The 20,436-nt window shown below is 42.1% G+C and overlaps 1 protein-coding gene across 1 annotated transcript; it reads right to left on the minus strand.

The window, feature by feature from the left end:
* Nucleotides 1-5,887: 5,887 nt before the first annotated feature.
* Nucleotides 5,888-19,690, minus strand: WIPI2 (WD repeat domain, phosphoinositide interacting 2; the record flags this gene model as incomplete). Its single annotated transcript, XM_010022441.1, has 11 exons — nucleotides 5,888-6,592; nucleotides 7,352-7,449; nucleotides 8,632-8,739; nucleotides 9,717-9,881; nucleotides 10,604-10,711; nucleotides 11,621-11,691; nucleotides 12,485-12,577; nucleotides 13,004-13,101; nucleotides 13,665-13,761; nucleotides 14,986-15,155; nucleotides 19,608-19,690. Coding segments are annotated over 11 exons (1,204 nt in total), but the record flags the coding sequence as incomplete, so codon positions are not given.
* Nucleotides 19,691-20,436: the final 746 nt, after the last annotated feature.

The raw sequence follows: 20,436 nt of genomic DNA on the forward strand, positions 1-20,436 counted from the left end.
CACTGAACCCCCATCTGAAGCTGCCGAGGAAGCAGACAGCGAAGTGCCAGGAAGGGATTTGCAAGCACCACTTGCTGTCCTGAGCAGGAGGGGAAGGCAGGGATAGGGGAGATGCCAGTCAGGTACCTGCCACACTGGCACCCAAAGGTGATGGTCTGTACCCACCGCATAGACAAGTCAGATGTGTTTATGTGGACAAAGTGGGTCCATTCCCCTGCATCACTTGGTGCAGCCCCAAATGCAAACATAAGCCTCTCTGCCAGGGCTTTCCTTGCCCCTGCAAAGCAGTATCCAGAGTATTAAAACTCTGTCAGCATCCCCTAGATTATTTTATAGACCACCCAAAGGTGATGGTCTGTACCCACCGCATAGACAAGTCAGATGTGTTTATGTGGACAAAGTGGGTCCATTCCCCTGCATCACTTGGTGCAGCCCCAAATGCAAACATAAGCCTCTCTGCCAGGGCTTTCCTTGCCCCTGCAAAGCAGTATCCAGAGTATTAAAACTCTGTCAGCATCCCCTAGATTATTTTATAGACTTCTCTGGACTCTGAATCCTTTATTACAACCTGTGACTTCTCAGCGAGTCTTACTATAAAACCAAACCCAAACCACAGTGAGGTGACGGAACAGGTGACATCAGGTGTGCTCAACACCAGCAGGCTGGGCAGAAAGCCCTCGTTACCTCACATCGCACCATTCATTACCTGAGGAAGTCTCTGCCATTATTTACCATTTTTCCCTTGCTTATTGAAGAATATTCCACCTCCTCAGGCAGGAGCAGAGAGGCAGTTGGACGTCCTGAAGCATCGGTGGGTCTGGATGACCACCATCATCCAGGGCACAGGGGACAGGAGTTGTTGGTATCACCACCACGACTGGAAGTTGTTGCCACTTGCTGAATCCACCAGCAGTTTCTCTCAGATCCTGGTTTGCTCCAGGCAGAAGATGGGAAATGGCACCAGCAGCAAATGAACTGTTCAGAAACACTCACCTGGGTTCACAGCCTGTTGGACCTGAAGCAAAGAGAAGCACACGAATGGCACAAGACAGCATCGCCCTCCACAGCTAGATCAGGAAGGGAGAGCTCTGCAGCTCCACACCCAAAGCCTTGCAATGAAGTGGTCATGCAGAACATAGAATCATGGAATGGTTTGGGTTGGAAGGGGCCTTAAAGCTCATCCAGCTCCAACCTCTGCCACAGGCAGGGACACTTTCCACTAGAGCAGGTTGCTCCAAGCCCCTGTGTCCAACCTGGCCTTGAACACTGCCAGGGATGGGGCAGCCACAGCTTCTCTGGGCAAAGCCAAGGCAAGTCTCACCCTCACATGCTCCATCACTGCTAGTAAGAGCAGAAAGACTTTTTCTCCTCATCCACCGCAATCGAAGTGTTTGTTAGTCATGGCTTTGCAAAAGGAAGGATACACACAGAAGCAGGAGATGCCTCCTCACCCATCCACACAGGCTCGCTTCAGATCTTCCTCCTGGGCTTGAAGATGAGAAGCAACAAGCTTGGAGTAATAAGCACAGTACTTGAGCAACTGCTTCAGATGTGAGGCATGAAAGCAAGAATAAAGGAAGTTATCCAAACCCACCTGAGGAGCAGGAGAAAAATGCATGAGTGCAAGTCCTGAGAAGAGCAGCTTTGAGGAGGAACAAGAGGGAAAATTACATTTGCAAGCAAAATGTACCAGGAGAAACACAGCTTGTCCTTTCCTGGTCCCAGCAAAACCCAAGCTGACAGTTTTTTTGAGAGCAGCTACAAAATACAACTAGGACCAAGGCTCACTACTGCTGGTGTTTCGGGCCACAGGGTTCACAACACAGGTAGCATCACCCTGATCTTACCCGGCCCCATCTCCAAGCAGCAAACAAAAGGAAGAAGACACAGAATATTTATGGCAACACAGATTTAATTTCTTAGGCAGTTATAAAATTACAAAGAGCGATGGGCAGCAGTGGGAGCCAGACACTTGGTGAGGTGGAATGTTAGATATTCCCACTTATCAACACAGATATTGAACAGAGTAAGTGAGCACTGCAGGATGCAGGGGCTTTTTTTTTTCCAGGTAAGGAAGCAAATGCGAGAGCAAATAGGTCCAGGTAGACAAAGGGTTTAGTCAACACCCCATAGAAACCCAGAGCTACAGGTTTGGGAACCACTCCTGAGAAATGAGTTGGACACATGCAACAGTGCAGGGGGAGTCAGGGTGCAGATCACTGCAGCCACATGGCCAAAGCCACAGCACTGAGACATCTGTAACGGGCACAACTGCAGCTATTTGCAAGCCAGAACAAAAACTTCTTGTCCATTACTTTCAAGGCAGTGTACGATGAGATTGGGCAATTGGAAGAGTGTTAAAATGAAGGCATGTCATGGTTAGAAAAATAGGAATCTGCTGAATTCCTTTGGTTGTGCAACTGGAATCTGAAAGGACTTACTTACAGTCAGAGCCACGCTCTCTTCATCGCAAGCCTTTCACGGTGCAGCACAGATTCCAGCAAAAGAAAGGCCTGCTCTGCACATATGGAGGACACTCTGCCTTGCTCCCAGATGTTAACAGGTTAAATCTATTAGCCATCACAGACAGAGCACAGAATAAATCTTTCCAAACCTCTGCAGTGACTAAAGCCCACCAATGCTTTAGACAAAGGCTCCTTTCGCTCTGCAAACAGGAGTGGAGCATCTGCACACACCAGGGGTCTACTGAATAGCTCAGCAGCCCTCAAGGAAAGAAATTCTACTCTCTTGCTGCATGTTGCTTTGGTGCTAATGCCATTATTAGAGCCAAAGAAGCACAGAATGGGATGCAACAGAGTTCTTTGCTGAGCAGCTTCTCAGGGCTCTATGCTAACCCCTCTCTCCGAGCTGGTGGCTCTTCCTCCATTCCTCCCTTTTTACTATTAGACATAGGTCATACGGGAGTTTCCTCTCTGTATTAAGAAGAGTCTTCTCAGGCATTTGTCTGCATTCAGGCAGACTTGAAAAGCCACCACCTCTACCCCTACCCTCTGCTGAGGCCCAAGATACTCGCTTGCACAGGACCTGGAGTAGCAAGGTACATGCACACATCTGATCCCAGAGAGCACTCACACAAATGAGCAGGGCCTCAGATGGAACAGCTTTTACTAACCTCTTCATGCTTTCTACTTCTTCCTCCTGTGCCAGGCCCAGCCTTTTAGCTGCTAGATTTGTATCTACCACTTGTATTTTGGAAACAGGGACATAAGAGACCGGAGATAAAAGATTTCTGCCTCAGAACTTGAAATAGACAGTAAACACACAGATGTCAAGATAGGAGTGGAGTATGTATGCTCACTACCTATTTGCACATCAAGAGGAACAGCTCCTTCCCTATAGTACTCACTGGGAACAGATCCCACTGCAATCTAAGACCTGAGTTTAGGATTCCAAGTTTAAAGTGTTCCCCCCTCCCCAGCTTTGGTTGTTCCAGTTGCCTATCTCTGCCCTCAGCCCTCTACTGCATTAAAAAGCTATCAAGAAGTACAGCCTGTGTCTAGACAGACACACACTGTCACAGAACAAACACTGTCCTTCCAAGGAAGGTCAGTCTAAAAAGAGAGTGGCCGTAAAGGTGTTCCTGTATCATATGACTGGAAGCCCATGGCCACAGGGCTAGAGCCTCCTTGGCTCACCCTGGGGAATCCAGGGCTGTTAGACCAGCAAAATAAAAGTGTTCAGATGCCACCTTACCCATAGAGCATTAACAGTGCAATCGTGTGTGCTCCATACTCAGGTGAGGATGCAGCTGCAAACAGCATTTCTGGTATGTTTAAATAAAAAATACACTAAAATCTTTGTGTTATTTGGATGAAACCCCAATCTGAGAGGCTTCTAGCTTTGGTAATGTACCACAACGGGGTGGTGACTGAGGGCCTCAGGCCATCAGAGGGAAATTGTATTAGTCAGGCTTTGTCTGAGACAAAGTTTATATCCTCATGCAATGAACTTAAGACAAGCTACTGACACCACTCAAATACACTGTCAGTGGGGGCCAGAAACCACCTTCTCCAGCCCACTAGCTCCATGCTGCTCACTAACCCCAGAATATTAATACTTCTGCTCTCTGCATGGCACAGGAGCACACAACAGCACATGGAAGACACAAACACAGTGAATACAGGATCTCCAACTCACCTGTGGAAGACAAGGCGTGAAAGTTAGGAAGGGGGTAAAGTTAGTATGATAAATTATCTCAATGTTCAGCAGTCAAAGTTAGTAATTACATTAAGGGGTGTATCTTACTATGTAAGATGGCCTTTGTTACACTCAAGAGTTGTAAGATTTGTGTGCTTAGCAGACCTGTGCTTATGTGTGTTTACTGCTAACTCTACTTGTGGAGTCTATGCCAAGCCTCCAAGTTATGTTATCAGGAATGTTACCAGCTTTAGTCTGGAACAAGCAGACATCTGACAGCTCCTGGGTGGTTCAGTTTGCCAGCCAAGCTCATCGAGCTTCTGTTTACTTCAAGACTTGTATTTTACTCTGCAGCCACAGCAAAGCTGATAGCAACTGCACTAAAAAAACCCACAACAGAATAATTCCAGACCATGGAATTTAGTTGTCAGCCAGAGCTTAAAGTCAAGACTAAGCAAGATTTCAGCATGGCTCAGTGGTTTGCTTTGCATGCCTTGGGTTCTGGAGAGGACACCACAAGCCGCTCCAGCCAACTGCTCAGGACAGTCAAGGGTTTTCAGTAACTAAACAAGCCTGATCCCTTCTCTCCCACATGTTAAAGCATCTTCCACTTAGACTAGCAGTAGCCTCACTGATGCAGGCAGCTACCACCATCTTCTGCACTCTAGAGGATGGGGAAGCATACCTACCCACAGAGGGCTCTGGGGACAAAGAACACTGCCTGCTATTGCTTGAGAGAAGATGTTAATGGTTCCAAATCCTAAGAGCACATCGCTGTCTAGTTGTGGTAGGGAGTTCACATGTAGCTGGAGTACTCAGCTTCTGCTCTCCTCTCAAGATCTGCATTTTCCTTGTCTGCTTTGATTTCTTTGCAAGCAGTCAGCAGAGGGAAAGAAAGGAACCCACATTGCTACACAAAAGGCAAAAGCAAGCTCATTTTGGCAAAGGAAAGTAACACTCGCTAAGTACTTTGCTAATCACTTGCCCACTAACTGTTACCCAAGACTTAAGAAAAGGCACATTACAACCCTAAAAATAGTCTGCAGCACTGCTCAGCCTTGGAAAGCCCTAGCCAGGGTCAGGGCAGTTAAGGATTTATTCCAGAACTGCCAAAGAGACAAGCAGTCTTGGAGCATATCACAAGAGGTGCACTGATGAAAGGGGAGAAGAAAAACCCAACAAAACACCAACCAAAACCCCTGTTATCCAGCAGAAGAGAACCCAGAAGAAAATTAATCTTTCAAAATCATTTATATTTACATCAGTATCTGGAAAAAATAACCATGAACCTTCACTATTAGAGCAGTACCCTCAGCCCCAGACTGAAGAGAAGCAAGAATTGAGAGCAATGCCTTTCAGTTGAAAACCTTAAGGCTGTCCATACTCTACATACTCCCTCCAGCATGACAGAATCCTTGCTTTGGATAAGGTAAAAAAAGTGTAAAAAACCCAAAGTTATTGCTACTCTGCCAAGGAAATAAGACAATCTACGGGAGACAAAGAAAGTAACAAGTCTTCTCTAAAAAACACCCCCACAAGCTTATCAGCCACTACAGGCTACGGACACAAAAGCACTAGAGGTGTACAAACAAGTCTCTAGCTCCTTCATTCTAGCTTGCTTCCTGCATCAACTCCTTTTCTTCCCTGTAAAGGCACTTTCTATATTCTATATGCTTATGCAGGGAACACTTCCAGATTTCCATTGCAACAAACAGAACAGTCCCACAAATACACAACATTCAGAAGGAATTTTAATTAACAAAGTGGTCCAGGAAAGGGAAGGGAGAACCCCAAAAAACAGGCCATTGCATTTGAAAGGTTGCATGTCAGTCACTAGGTATGCCTGCAAGCCCATGCACAGGAAACCATTTGGACCTTTGTCAGTGCAGAACTAAGTCTCAGCTTCCAGAACCACTTCTCTACTCCTTCCTTATATAAGCTAAATATTATATACATATATAAAAAAAATACAAACTTGAGTTTGTTATAAAGTGGCTTCTCTCTCTCCCCCTCCTATGCTTGCTTGGCACATGAACGCATGCAAAGCTAGTAGGCTCTGAGGGCTGCACAAACAGCAGGTTTTGGCAACAAAAAAATAAACACAGCTAAAATAGATAAGCAAGATTAAAAGCCACTGAATTGAAAACCATGTATTTTTCCAATTGTATAGAATTAGAACTACAGCTACGACTTAAAACAGTTAAGAGTCTGTCATCCTCTCTCCCAGCTCATGTCAAAGTTCATAGCAGCATAGCATGAGATTCCTCAAGAAATATCAAGCCAGTGTTCTCTGCTTCAGGAGTGAGTTCACAGGTCAAGGTTTAGTCTGTCCGAAGGATCATGGGGGGATGCTCACTGTCTTCATCCAATCTAAGCGAGTTGGTTTCATCTTCCAGGCAAGCTCCACCCACAGCACCCAGGTCATCTGTATAGGCTGCAGAGAAAGGAACAAGCAGTTGGGGGAATCAGCAGCACAAACTAAGGCTTGGATCCAAAGTGAACGATTAGAGTTGAAGTACCAGACATGACTTGTAACAGCTTGACTGCCACCCTATGTTTGATTTTATGACTGTGCTTTCCAAGCCAAAAGTGGTTCATTATCAAAATTAAACTACTTTGTATGCGTGCAACATGTTTTTCTTACTCTCCACTCGTGTTACAGCTGCAACTGCAACTAACCTGAGTGCCAAAGATGGTAAAAGCTCCACGGACTTGGAGAGCTGCAGTATTAACCAAGTTCTCTTAACAGAGCAACAAATTAGGCTAAAGGGACACAGTTCCCATAAAGGCACAACAGAAGCATTTAACCTTGTCAAAAAAGAAAAAAAGAGGAAAGGGTCTATAATTCAGATGCTTTGCACACAGTTTGGATGCAGAACTCCTGTATGAAATAATCACATTGGGGCATCTCAAGAACCATCTGGCAAGTGCTGCAACTATCACTACAGTAATCAACCACAGCCCAAATCAAAGTTCTACCCAGGAAGTAGCAACGATGAGGAGGCTACTGCACATCACAAGTCCTCTTTTCCTCCTGCTCACCAATGCTCCACATCACACACGCAGTTATGATGTGTCGAAGTAGATGAACTCAGGCAGCCGTCTAGAATGAAGCAATACACAGAGGTGCTCTCTGCCCCATTTCAAGCCTTCTCCTTACCATGCCTTGTGGGTGAGGAAGGCACATATGTACCTTTAGTCACAGCGGCACTGTACGTCTGTGCTACCAAGGGCCGGTCGTGGGATGCAGACTCTAGGATTTCGTTGGCTGGCTCCATGCTGCCATCGAGCCTACCAAGCAGAGAGAGGTTAGCTGCAAAGGTGATCCACTAGGGCATAATACAGCTTTAGCTGACAGCTACAGAAGAATATCTCATTAGATGTGCAGAAACACCCACATATACACATGCAACAGGTGAAATCCGGTCCATCCATTCCAGAGGCCTGTCTAGAAGGCACCTGACAACACTTCATATTTAACACTGAAGACTCATCAGTGACATGCTTGCCTCTGACATGGCCTCAGGATCTAAATCCTAGTAGCTGAAGCTAGGGGTCAAAAAAGACTCAAAACAATAGTGTCTGATTAATAATGCTGTTCCAAACAGCAATATTGCAGATTGTCACTTGATCTCCGTCCACAACAGAGGTGGTTGCTTCATACACATACACAAGAAAACCCTATAGTGAAGGTATTAGAGCATTTCAGACACTAAGAACTTGATAAAAGCTTCCCTCTATGAGACTTCATCTGTAAGTGAAAGCAGAGATCATACCTTAAAATGTTCAGATAAATCTATGATTTCTGACCAGTATTACAGATTGACCAAAGCTGCAAACCTGAATTATCATCATGAGCTACTGGCTTTAATTCTACAACTGATCATGTAAGTAATTTGACTGTACTACCCCAGCATTTCCTGCCAAACCTTATAAAAAACAACTAATTATTTTCCAGATGTGTTCTACAGTATTGCTACAGAACATTAGCTGGTTGGCCTACATGCAATGAAGTTTAAGGTTAGCAGTAGAGAGAGGATACAGATAACTTCATAGGCCATATTCCCCTCTGTGAAGTCACTATAACATCTCCTTCTCATGTCTGTAACCACTTCATTTATTGATGAAGAGGATGGTGTCAGTAGTTTCAAGTTCTTGTTTAAGTAACTCAACTCAAACTGCCAAGTAAGGGGAAACAGGATCATAGAGCTAACAGCAATTGATCCTTCAATGCAATCAGACAGTGTTAAGTTTCTGCTGGTGAAGTGGTGCTTAGTGTAGCAGACACTTGGAGGGAAGGCTCAGGGGGATTCTGAAATTACTCATTCATGTCAGAGGTCTGGAAAAAAAAGATTAGTTTGAAGAAATGAGCTGTTCCAAGTTAAGACTTTTGCAGAACAGAACTCAGGTTAAGAACAAACTGAATTCTGTTAAGAAATAAACCACAACAGTCCTCAGCTAACGTGGACTTACTTGTGCTGCTTCATTAGTGTGCACTCTCCTCCTTCTTGTGGGTCTAGGTTGTACATGTAGAGATACCCATCAGCAGCTCCCACCAATAAACGAGGGATCTTCTGGATTCTGCAAAGGTTCAGGGGAGAGCAGAGACTAGTAAGAAGTTCAGAAAGCACACTCTGCTCCCCTCCCACCATTTTAAGTCATTATTTTCCATACTCTTGCTCCTAGACAGAGAGCTGTTAGCAATTTAACAGTCAGACAGAGCACCTAGGACAGAACTGTGCATAAGAACAGCATAACCACATTTTGGGGCTAATGGGATGTCACAGGAATCAAGCAACTTATATAACCCAGTGAAACAGATTCAGAAGTTCCCATCCTGTTATCCAGCTTTGTGCAGCTCCAGAGACAAATATTCTAATGGGAAGCATTTACTTATTTCAGAAATGTTACAAGGCTTAATTATTGCTTAAAAGGTGCTTTGAGCTCAGAGAAGTGAGAACACAGTCATGAAGCCAATTTAGCATAAAAACAATAAAAAACCCCACAAAATAAGTTTACGACCACTCAGCTTATTGCTTTTGTAGCTGTGCCAAACAGGACCTGCCTTCAGTGAAGACAGAATAAAGATTTAATTGAGTCCTCAAAATTAACTTTAATGAGTGCTATGCTGGTTTAGAGATAAGAATAATATGAATATGCTTTCAAAGACTTTAATGGTTGGTCTGGATTGCCTGATTTTGCAATTCACTAACACAACACACAGCATCCACCCCCCAGCACAAATGGAGACAAATGCTGTAAGCCTATGGGTTTTCAACATCCTTCTTTCAAAATGAAAAGACATCTTTAAACAACACTTAGAAATAGCCCAGTTTCATCCATCTATTATGCCTTTTCCTCTTCTCCTCACAGGACTGTGAGGTGTTAGAGCTAACACATTGCTCAAACTCAAAGAGGCTCTGAAATGATTACAGGTGATCCACTGCTCTGTATACTACCCACTCTGCTTGAGACAAGGTTGTGTTCTACAGAATCAGCCCCTCCACAGCACAGGACCCCAGCAGGGTCGTGAATGCAGGTTCCATTTCTTTACTCACGTGGCGAGTGCACAGATGTTTTTATGCCCACAGAACGGCAGGCGGACTGTAGCAAAGGCTCTACCCTGGTTGAACATTTCTGTTACTTGAGAGGGCAGATAGCTTGTGGAGGCCATCAGCACTTTTCCGAAGTAACCTGTCCAGGTTGTAGGCTCTTCCTGAGGTCTACAAGTCAGAAGAAAATAGAATGACTGACTTTGCGTTCACATTAAAAGGTGTGTAAACACTATGAAACATCTTTGGTTTTAAGGATATTAAGCAGCTATTTGTTTCTCTTCAGAAACAACAAACACCCTTGAGAACTCCAACGCACTCCGTTTATGCTACAGGGCACAATGTCCTAACATACCCTCAGCCTGTTATTTAAGCATGTCTGACTGTAAACTGACCCTTCTGCTTATAAAACTGCATTTCATAAGGTTCATTATACAAGAGCAAGATCTACTGGGAAGTGCTACACTTCAGGATCTTACTCACCTGTTTATCACTAAGCAAATCATTGTTTCCAACAGCTTCCACAGAAACATAAGACAGACTGTCCTCTCAAATCATAAACAGGAACATTTTACAATCTGGTGCCTTTTAAAGCCCTATTAGCTGGTGGAAGGCATACGGATGTCAGCAGAGGCGAAACACAAACATAAATCAATGCTAGAACTGCTTCGCATTCCTCTGCCAAGGAATGGCCAATTTCTCTTCAGCAGAAATTCCTTTCTATTCACTGGGAGACCAGTGCACAGCTCAGCTACAGTTGCTAATGCGTAAGTGACTTATGCCCTTTACTTTACAGAAGTATTCAGAATGAAGTCTGTCCACACTCATTGTGTTGCATGTAAGGAATTTTATAGCCTTTTCCTTACTAAATCTAAGGCATCTCTGAAACTTACTTTTCTTTCACAGTCTCAAGTTTGAAGATGTGCACCGTCTCTGTGTTACTGGATGCAGACAGAAACATGCCATCCATGCTGAAAGCCAGCGAACAGATGCTCACACACCTGGGGGGGGGAATGAAAAACAAAGCATTATATCTTTGACACTCTAATACTCTACCAAGTGGTGTAAGAAGAAAGCTAGTGTTTACTAACTCATGGGAATTGACTTAAATGAGACTATTACTTCCCCATTTTGGCAGGTAGGAGTCTTTCTGCACATTCACCACTAAGGTGCTTCATTATGTTCACAAAAGCTGTACTAAGAGACCTGGGAGGAGTTGTAGCTGTATGGTAGACTCGCCTGCTGCTCTTCTCCTGTCAGTGATGGCAGGTGACTCACAATTAAGCCAAATACTTTGGCTTAATAATTAAGCAGATTTCTCAGTCACCACTGCTTCACAAATAAGAAAAAAAAAAAGAACATTTCCATAATAAGCATTCTGAATTCTCTGACACCTTTTTAAAGCACTTCAAGAGCAAGATCCCCATTAATGATGTTCTCTGATGTATATCAGGTATGGGGTCAATTAGTAACAATCTGAACTCAGTCTTACCTCTGTATAAAGTACAGTAGAACTACAAAGTTACTACTATCACAAATCATAGTACCATATCACAATGGCTATCAATGATCCCAGGGATTTAGAGGCGCGTGAGAATATTAGATGTGCTACCTCCAATTGCTGTAAGAATACAATACAGCTTACAAAAGGTGATTCACTTTAAACAAGTTCCCTCACCAGTAAGTTTTTAAAAGACAGAGGGAATACAGTTCTGACAGGATTGTTTTGTGGAAAGCCAAGTCCAAAGGAGTGAAATTCGAAGACATTCAAGCTGAAACTGTAATAAGCATACAGGCAGGGATGAATGAAAATTAATAGGCAAGAATCAGGATGTCAGCTCAATTGCAGAACATACTGAATATCTACCCTAAGGAATGAGCTCCAGATAATTAGACCAGCTGAACTTTACCTCTTCACTCCCCTTCGGAATTCAAAGAGTTTCTGTCCTTCTGGAATGGAAAACACTCTTATTACTGTCCCCTGTAAAGAAAAAAATCGTATTTCATTTCAAGTTCATTCACTGTGTAATAGCTCTAGTGAGCAGGGTAGAACTACAAACAGCAAACCATTTTGCTGTTAACTTACTGCTGTTGATGCACACCACACACTAGCATGAAATATTTATGGAGCTTGCTCGTAGGATGTGTTTGAAGATTAGAGAAACAACAAGAGGTGGGAGCTACTAATGCAGAGAACAAGCAATGCATCAAGCGCAGCCCTTCTTATCATATTTGATCATGAGAATCACAACATTAGACATGTACCACAAGTACAGTCACCTGGATGTCTTTGTGCCTTTATCAGATGCAGTCAGTTACACCTTTATATTCTAAGCTTATCACTCAAAGAGCAGAAGCTTCAGAGTTTCTAGTTTATATGATTTAGATTGGCAACTTCTTATTGTGCGCCAAAGACTGACATTTCTCTCTATTCTGAATTTAGCTGTCTTGCTTTCATTCGGAAGGCAGCATCAAACCAAGACAATTAATTTCTAATAAGCATCCTGCACTAAAGGGAGAAACAGAGGATTGTCCCGATTACAGCTAGATTAAAATGTGTTTATTTAAATAACCTTATTATCATCCAACATTTCACAGCATGGAGAGTGCGTCAAATATCATTAACAGTTCTTAACTAAGATTTGCCATTGTAACTCTAAGCCTTCTTTTTTGGCACTTGTGGATGGAATTATGCATGGTTAAACCTACTGAAAATGCTTCAAAGCAAATTTTGTTTAAATCACTGCGGAGGAGTCAAGAAAAAGCCACTTTACCTTTTCTGATGCAGTGGCAAGTTTAGTACCACTCGCGTCAAATGCCAAAGCAGCCAAGGGACTATCATGAGCTGGGATCATATTAGCAGCTCTCTGCAGGAGTGAATCAATAAAATATAACCTTAGTACAGTACAGGTTAAAAGCAGCTTGAGACTGCATATTTAATAGCATTCAAGGCAAATATGGGTCTTACTTCATGGACAAGAGCTTCAGTATTTGTTTTGCTAACTGCTAAGTATATAGAATTATCACTGAAGCATGTGCATAGAGAGCACAAGCAGTAGAAGGATACTTAAAAGGCAATTCAAATAGAAATCACTTCACCCATGTGCCCAACTCTACTCATCCTATCTAATATTAGCATCTATTTTCTTTGCCAACGTTCTGTGAAGCCTCGCTATAAGAGACTCTGTAAACTGATGCAGAGGAACCTGAATGTCTAGTAATTCCTCTCTGAGCAAGTGATTTCCCAAAACTGCCTCTTTAAAGGCAGAAACAGCATTCACAAAGATCCTTACCAGATTGATCGTATCAAAGACTTGTACTTCTCCAATAGTTGCACTTCCTGGATAGGCCAGGTAGCAGTTATCATTGTTTATTGATAAAGCACACAACCCTAGAAAGGATGCAGAACAGAATTAGAAAGAGGTAAATTCCAAGACTTAAGCAGCAAAACTTCCTGGTTCTGCATTTGAGTATGACAAAGATAACTCAAGTTATCCTCATAAGGCATCAACAGAATCAGAGTAAGCTCATAGTCAACCTACAACATATTCAACTATTTAACATAAATTAAAGCTTTATATAAAGTAGAAAAGGAAGCTACATCTGATTAAGCAGTAGAATTTTCCATGCCTGCCATGACTCCTAAAGCATTAACCTGGCAAAGCCTTTAAGCGCTGGCAAAATCCAGTTTGTATCTCTACTACTTCTAACATTTTAACACATCCACTCTAGGAGACTAAAATACTGAGAGGATGCAGTTTAAGGCGGAGACTATTTGTTCTCAAAACCCTCACCTAGATTAAATGGTTAGGCTTTAAGACAGCACTCATGTATTTAATTGTTACTTTTACTTGAAAGTGGAATTACCAATGCTACAGTTCCCTGTAGGAAACATCCCATGTTGACAGAGAATGCCCTTTTCAGAGTTATAATGGCTTCTAAGAACACACTTACCTGCAGGATTGGGAGGTGTCTCCCTGATTGTATGTAATACTTTCATGTCTCGTATGTTGTGTATATAAAGAGACTCTTCCAGACATACTATCAGCCTCTAGACGTGGGAAAGAGGACGAGATGCTGATATCAAACTGGAGTTTATATTAATTTATCAATCCTAAAAGAAAATGTATCCAAAAATGCAGTAGGTACCTTCCAAGAGAAAAGGTTGTACCCACCTGATGGGAAGAAATAAATCTGATGGAAGACACACAAGATACACCTCTTGACAAAGCTTCAACAGTGTAATGCTACACTCGGGCACTTGAACTGACCAGTGCACTTGACTTCTCTCAACCACGCTAGTGTAAAATTGATTTAAGTGGAAATGATTTTACATTACTAGTTTAAGACATTACTAATTTAAAGCAGCAAGCCAGAAACCTTCATTTAAAGCTATTTAATTCTTATTCTGTACCTGCCCTTATTTATTTCCCCTCCTTCAAGAGGAAAATTCACATGTGAGAATACTTTTTTGCTTTGGGTAAGCAGAAAAAATACCACACAAGATCTTTTTTAACCATTTATTGAGCCTATAACTTAATCATTTGTGAAGGGCTTTAAGTTCAACATCTCATTTACACTTCTGTAGATTACATCTGTAACAAGATGTTACTCATTTAATGCTACCTCACTATGTCAGGTAACAAGTTAGCCATTGTTCTCCTTATTTTAAACAGGAATCACATCCTCCCACACCTGAATTTTGGTGGCAGAGACGGATACTACGAAGATTTTCTCCTTCAGATGCCATTCTCTCTATTTTGAATGAGCTGTTTGAAGACAGACAAGTCTGTATTTGCAGACTAACGTATTACTAATGATTTAGTAATACAGCAAACTATGATTCCTGGTACTTAACTCTAAAATTCACCAGTTCAGTAATTTTATTTATTTTTAAAGAATTCAGCAAACTATAAAAACATAAGAAGTGAAAAGATAACTTTAATTTTAGGCCTGAACAGAAATTGTCAGTGCCCCATTTAGGATGCAGGATGATTCACAGTGGGAGGGACCTCAGGAGGTCTTTAGTCCAGCCTCCTACTCAAAGTATGCCCAGCTTACTCAGGGAATTTTCCTGAGTAAATACATAAGCATAGAAACAAAACTACTTAAATATGAGCACCAAGATGCCATACAGAATCTACAGCTGCAAAAGTGCAAGTTAACGTCAAACAGCAATTCTGCCACCAAAGGAAGAGTCATCAATCAGCAGAAGTGCCACAGTAAGAGCCGCAACCCCTTCCCATGTTTTCATCTAGTCAAAATTACTACTCACCTGTCTATTGAGCTTGACAGCCAAGATGGTGTTGGAGTAACTGTAGTTGCAAATCTCTGTCCCCTTCTTAAAGTGACAAACTTTGAGCTTGCGTGGAGCTTTAAGGCTAACTATGGCCACCAGACTACTGGAGAAGAGCCTCTCCACAATGCACACATCTTCAGTGTCAGCTGAGGAACCACAATAACAAGGGGAAAACACAAGAGGAAGATTTCAGGGAAGAAGAATGATGCACATCAATAGGAAATACTGTCTAAGAAAATACGGTCTAACACCTCAAATATTCTACCACAGTCAAAGTGGGATGCAGGACAGGGTTATAAAGCAGAAAATCTACAGTGAATTATGATTTACAAAGGTTTCCTTCCCCCACCCCCAAGATTTCATGCCAGTTTATGCATCAGAACAGTGTCTACTGCTCCCTCCCAAGATCCAACAGAAAAGAATCCCAAAGATACAAAAAATGGCAAATAGTCAAATTCCAGAATTTTACAATCCTCTCTTACCTGTGCAGAAACTTAGGAAAACAAAGGGGGTTTTGTGTTTTTGGGTTTTTTAGGGGTTTTTTTTATTTTGTTTTTAAAGCTATACTATGCATGGAAAGGATTCTGATGACCAAACATCTCTGAGTTTTTATGTACCTCTTGACTTACTGTTCTCAAAGTTCAACCTCTTATTAGCATTTTTACACAGACCATCTTCTACCTGACAGCCACTAAAAGCAATCTGTACAGGAATCACTTAAGCCCAGCACGTATGCTTAGCCAGAAAACAGCACTACTTTTGTCAAGTGTTCTGTTATGGAAGCACTGGAGGCAAAGGAGGAACACAAGTCACCATTCAAAGTGTGGGAAGACAGCAGGAGGGATGGGAGTCCATGATTTCTGGCAAAGCAGCACTTTTAAAGCATTCAATTAGAATAAACCATGAGTCCAAGTCCCACCACAGTCACCCTGGCATGTGTGCTTCCCACTCCCATCCCCTGAAGCTCCTCTCCAAAAGCCCCACAGACATAGTGCAATAGTCTTCACAGCAGGAGAAAGCTGGAGAGAGCATTACCACTCTCTGCAGCTCTCCCACAGCTACTGGCTACACCTACCCTTCCATTACAGAACTGAATCAAGACAAATGACTTGAGCCTTTGGCCTTGATCCATCAAAACAACCAAATCTGTGTAAGTCAGTATCTGGACTAGCTCAATGCTTAACATGTTCCAAACCATAAAACCATCAGTAAAGAAAAAGCTTATTTCTGAAGGCTTCTGTTTTGGCCAAGAGACACATTAAATAATTAGTTGGCACTGTTCTCATCACCAGTGACAGAAATTCCCTGAAGAAAGTTCTGTCCAGCATTCTCAGTGTAGATAAAGTCACTGCTGTGTGACATATCTGCTTTGAAAGTGGTATTTTTCTGGGCAGTTATTCCAAGAAGAACAGAAAATATTTAATGCTCTACATTCTTTTGAGAGAGAGAGAGAGAGAAACAGTCTCCTTACAGAAAAGGAGCAGGCTTATGCTAAGCATTTGCAGCATTCTATGCAACATAATTGACTTTTATCTGAATCATGTATTTAATATGGTACTTTTCCAGAGGAGACAAAACAGCTTACTGAGGCTTTGAAAATTCAATTTCCTCATCCAACAGGGATAATGCATTTTAGCAATGACATTGTTTTCAAGGAATTGTTTTCCATTTTGCTGATGCCACACACAACACATGAAAAAAATTAATACAGAAATCTGCTTCAATAAATCTGTGCAGAGACTTTCAAACAGAGATCCATGCTCCTTGAATCAGACCAGTAACATAAAACATTCTCAAGTGTTTTACAGTATAGGTTATCTTTCCAGGGTCCTTCATTAATGATGGCATCTCTTTAGAAGAGTCAGAAGTACAGCACAGAGAGACCCAGAAACCACAGTGTGACTGCTCCCTTCTCCTGGGCAAACACAGCTTCTTACCCATTCAGGTGCAACTGTGCCTTAAGACACAGCTTCTGTGCTTTATTACTCTCCCAGGCAGGAGAATTGGTATGTCAGAGGAGGAACAGCAGCAGATTCAGATGGTAAAAAGTGCTATCCTACACTGTGCTGATGGGAAGTGTAGGCAGCAGGGAAAGCACACAGGGAAGAGCACTGTCAAGAACTACGCAGACACAGAGAAGAAAACATTTTCAACAAGGAAAATGTTTAAAAGGTATAGACTATCCTCCAATCTCACCGTAAGAAAGACTTACTATAGTACAGATAGTTACCTTTAGAGAAAGGCTTAGTGATGAGCTTTTAATTTAAATTAACTTGAAAACATACAGGCTGCATCTCTGATCTTCTGTTCCCTAACAGGAAGAAGTGATAAAATCACAACTGCCAAGTCATGTATGCTCCCTCACGAGCAACCATTCGAGTAGAGTACGAGGCTACACTGCACATCCTTCCTTCAGCTGACCTGAAGTAATCAGACATTTAGAAGCACTATTTAAGTCCTACAGCAATGCTGCTAATCACAGGGGTTTCTGTATTTGTATTTTCTCCTTTATGCTACACAACTGAGCATTACCAGAAACTCCAATTCAAAATACAGTAAGAACAAAAAGAACTGCAAAACAATTTAAGTATCAGCAGTGAGGGGAGAACAAGCAAATACAAAACAAGATTACAGTTTCATAAACACAAGCATGTAGCATCACAGACAGGAGCTGGTTAGAACCAGCTAGATTATGATCAGCTGTGCTTTTAGTCCATTTTTAATCCAAGAACATGAAGCACATTATCAGCATTTATTAAGCCTTAAAGCACCCTCCAATCTAATGCTTCTTTTTCCAGGGGGATCAAAACCGAGCAGGGGGTTAGGTGATTTGTACAGAAGCACAGCAGAAGTCAGTGATGGGAGCAAAGAAACTACCCAGTCTTTTCAGTTGCCCTCTCAAACACAAGACATCTGGGGAATATTCTGTAGATTACTTTAGACACCAACACAAGAACTTGCAGTTCATTCTACAGAAGAGAGGGAGACCTTAAAAGCGCTCACTGAAATCAACACACAGTCTTTAGGCCTACTTAAACTGAATTGGGAGGAGGGGGCACATGTCTGGGAGGCCTCAAGATACCTTTTCCTGCAAAAAGGAGTTAGCAATAGCCAGGAAGCCCTCCACCCTCATACCAAGTTTTAAGCAGGTGTGGTTTGCGAGCCCAAGGCTGAAAAGCATTTAACTGCATACAAAGACATACTGGATGTCCCATGAGCAAAGTCTGGCTTACACAGGTCAAACTGTCAAATTTTCTACTAAATGTTACCTCACACTGTGCTCTGTATTTACAGACCTAACACTCATGGAAGAAACTTTACAGTATCAATGAAGTTAAGCCAACACAGGCATCCCAGAACAGTTTGAAGACAAAACTGGAACCAGCCGGCCTAAATTCCAATCTCAGCTGCTTTATCGGTTCATGTCAAGGTTTTTTGAGCAAGGCACTTGATCCAATCTGTATTTTTCAAGGACTACATAGAAGCAGCAGCCCCACAAAGTTCAGTTCAGTCTCTTTCAATATGTTTATTCAGTGTCTCTTGTAACAGGAGTCATCTTCACTGCGTCCCCTGAGGTGGTATCAGTCCAGATACTGTAAGTGCCTCACATACTACAGAGGTCAGGTACCTAAACTCAACGGCAGCAAAATGGAATTCAAGCCACCCATTAACCAGTACAACCCGACCATGACTCAAACAGGCAGAGGTAGCTGCAACACATTTTAACCTGACCACAGGTGCCTAATTTGAACCTCACAATTACTTCTCTCCATTGACTGTATACAGAATAGGGCTGTCGCCACAGATAATAGGTGACCTGAATCATACACCATTTTCAAACTTAAGATGCCACAGGGTCAGGTCACTTAGGGAACAGAGTCTGAACTCTCCTGTATAGCATGGCACACCAGGATCCAACCGTAAGTGCTGACATCACAGCTGTTGGTACCATCTGTCCACATGGAGTTTACACATAGCATTCATAGTTTACTTCTTAGCACCTCAAAAAAGGGAAGTCTCTGAAGTGTTGGCAAAACAGGGGATACCACTTCTCCCCCAAGCCTCCCCCTGTTTCACCTCATACCCTACTCAACTGTGATCAGGACTGAAAACTTACGGGAATTTGGATTAGTCACCTTTTTAGACAAGTAAATCTGCAGCTATCATGTTAAAAAGTATTTTTCTAACAGCAAATATTAGGATTAAAGACAATCAAAGCTTTGTTTTCTTATTTGATGATTAGTGGTTGCCTGCCCCAATAGCCAGTATAAAGACCCAAAAGACACTCTCACACCAGTAAAGTATTTTAAATGCCAAGCTGCTACATAACCTGGCTATGGGACACAGCATGACAAAAGCAGAGTTCTCCTCATAGCTAATACCAAATTTCACAACATACCAGCTAAATTTAAACACAGAACACTGATACATGGTTTTACTCTGCCAGCATTCAACTGTTTTGTGTGAGATTTCATCATACATTTAAGGTTCCTCTTATGTCAGTTTCAACCAACCTGTGAAAGAATGAAAGTGTCTTATTCTTCCCAAATTAAGCCAATTGAGGGATAAAAGCAGAAAGAAAACAAGATGATACTCACTGCATTCATAGATCTGCTCTAATTTGTCCACAGAAGAAAGGGAGAAGAATTTGTAGCCTGATTTACTGCCAACAGCAAGGGATCTGGAAAAGAAACAAGCCAGTCAGGAACATCAACTATATCAGCTGTGATTATCCTTGGACAGATTCTTACCCTACTCTAAAGCTTCAGTAACAACAAAAAAAAAAAAAAAAAAAAAAAAAGGCAATAAAAAGCTTGACCAAAAAAGCCTCAAAAGACACAAGTAGCTTCCTCAACTCTGAAAAGACCAAACAGCTTCAGAGTTACCCCAGGTGTGGAATCCTGCTTGATATTTTATGAAATGAGAATTCACAGCTTAACATAAGCCTGCTGCCCAATTCATACCACTGATTTCTCCACACAACCTAAAAGCTTTAGCGTGGAGGAAAGATGACGACTTGAATAATGTAATGCAAACCAATTACATCATTGTCTCATCATTAGAGGTGAACTCAAGACCTTTTACACTGGGCTGTCTGGGAATTTTTGCTCCTTACACTGTAACCTGCCCCAAGCACCCCAAAAAGAGCTTTCATATTAAAAACAATAGTAATAAAAAGGAATTAAACACTGCCAACTTTAATTTTCTCTGGTTTTATTTGATGATATTCTAGCACCTCCAAAGCACAGTCAGGTCTCAGCCTTACAAATACTTATGCTGAATCTTTGATCAGAGGCACCCTCTTAAAAGTGCTATTCCCTGATGTTAAACAGATTTCAACAATAGTAGAACATTCAAAAACTGACTACAACCCTCTCTTTCCTCCATTACTCAATTTTTCACACTTGGCTCACAGACTATTTAATT

Source organism: Nestor notabilis, unplaced genomic scaffold, assembly GCF_000696875.1.
Source record: "Nestor notabilis isolate BGI_N333 unplaced genomic scaffold, ASM69687v1 scaffold25359, whole genome shotgun sequence".
NCBI lineage: Eukaryota > Metazoa > Chordata > Aves > Psittaciformes > Psittacidae > Nestor > Nestor notabilis.